This window comes from Curcuma longa, unplaced genomic scaffold (assembly GCF_044706935.1).
Source record: "Curcuma longa cultivar G26 ecotype Majalengka, Jawa Barat unplaced genomic scaffold, ITB_CL_G26_1.1 contig_14034, whole genome shotgun sequence".
Classification (NCBI taxonomy): Eukaryota; Viridiplantae; Streptophyta; class Magnoliopsida; order Zingiberales; family Zingiberaceae; genus Curcuma; species Curcuma longa.
The window spans coordinates 1-1,660 of NW_027429637.1; the positions used below are offsets into that span (position 1 = coordinate 1).

The following is a 1,660-nucleotide window of genomic DNA, read 5'->3' on the forward strand; positions in this document are numbered from 1 at the left end:
CATGTCCAGTGTGCCTTTTTATTGAGACACGACCGTGTCCGTGGGACATGACCGTGTCCGTGGGACATGACCGTGTCCGTGGGACACGACCGTGTCCGTGGGACACGACCATAAGTTGCTTGTGCCAAATATAAGGCACAGTCTAGCTTTTATTGCTTCACGAACTCAAAAATTTTCTGCAAAAATAGGAAAACTTCTTTAGTAACTCTTGAAACAAAACAAAAAGAGTGTATGCGTATGAACATAAAAGAAATGAAAAGTAAAGAAATCCTTGGGTTGCCTTCCAAGAAGCGCTTGTTTAAGGTCTTTAGCTCGATCCCTTTATTCCATATTGTACAGAGATCATTGGTTGCACTCTCGCCAACCTTCCCCTGGGAGGAACTTTGTATTTTGTTGTTTTTGAACACAGCTTCCTTATTTACCAGCCGGAGCGGGCGTCTTTTCCGGCATGATTGTAGGGTGGTACTCAAACTTCCTCTTCCTCGGTTGGATGTCTTCCAATCGACAACAATAGGGCTTTTCCGGCAAGTATGCATTGGAGTCCAAGGAGAGATTGAAATCGATTTTCTTCTTGCCAACCTCTAGAGATAATTTTCGATTCTTTACATCGATCTTCGCTCTAGAAGTGGTGAAAAATGAGCTTCCCAAAATAATGGGGATAGACGGATCTTCCTCCATATCAAGCACTACGAAGTCGGTAGGGATTGTGAACCCCCCGACTTTCACTAGCACATCTTCAACTATTCCCTTAGGATATCTGCAAGTTTGATCTGCTAGTTGAATGGCCATGGGTGTAAGTTTCAGATCCGTGTACCCACATCTTTCACTTGTAATGTATGGGATAATGCTGACGCTGGCTCCTAGGTCACAGAAAGCTCTTCCAATAGAAATATTGCCAATCTTGCATGGGAGGAAGAAACTACCTGGGTCCTTGAGTTTCTGAGGAATTTTGTTGTTCAGAATTTTCTCACTTATATCCTCAGTGAGCGCCACAATATTCTTTAGCCGGGTGATATCCTTGGTAGACATTAACCCCTTAATGAAGTTTGCAAATTTGGACATCTCGATGAGTGCATCGAGAAGGGGCACATCCAACGTTAAATCCTTCACCCTATTGTATAGATTTTCAAACTTCTCATCTTTTTGCTTGTATAGGAGCCTCGGCGGGAAAGGGATATTCCTCACATATGATTTCTTCGGTTGAGTCCCAGCGGGCGTAGCGGTCTCAACTTCCTCCATTATGTCTTCAACATTGGGTACTAAGGAAGGAGGTTGTACGGCGGCTGGGGTGAGAGATATACCTTCCATAGGAGCAGTCACTTGAGGCTCTCTGTCCTTCAAGGTCCGTCCGCTCCTAAGCTCAATAGCTTTGTAGTGCTCTATGGGGTTAAAGTCTGGTGATAACACTCATTTTCATAGTTTATTTTGGCTCTAAAACTTGATATTTTGGCCCTCTCGTTGTGTAACTATTGAATATTAACACATGTTGCGAGTAAGAACTTATTTTAGATCATATTGCTTATTCCTACAAATTTTGGATTGAATCTAACATTTTTCATGTATATTTGTAGGATACTCAAAGAGCTATGAAGTTGGAGAGCATTTGAACGTGTCCAGAGGTCATTTGGAGTGTTTCGGAGGCTCCCAGTGTAATACCCAA

The 1,660-nt window shown here is 42.8% G+C and overlaps 1 protein-coding gene across 1 annotated transcript; it reads right to left on the reverse strand.

The window, feature by feature from the left end:
• Positions 1–422: 422 nt before the first annotated feature.
• LOC141816027 (uncharacterized) lies at positions 423–1,308 on the reverse strand (the record flags this gene model as incomplete). Its single annotated transcript, XM_074703860.1, has 1 exon — positions 423–1,308. A coding segment is annotated over exon 1 (886 nt), but the record flags the coding sequence as incomplete, so codon positions are not given.
• Positions 1,309–1,660: the final 352 nt, after the last annotated feature.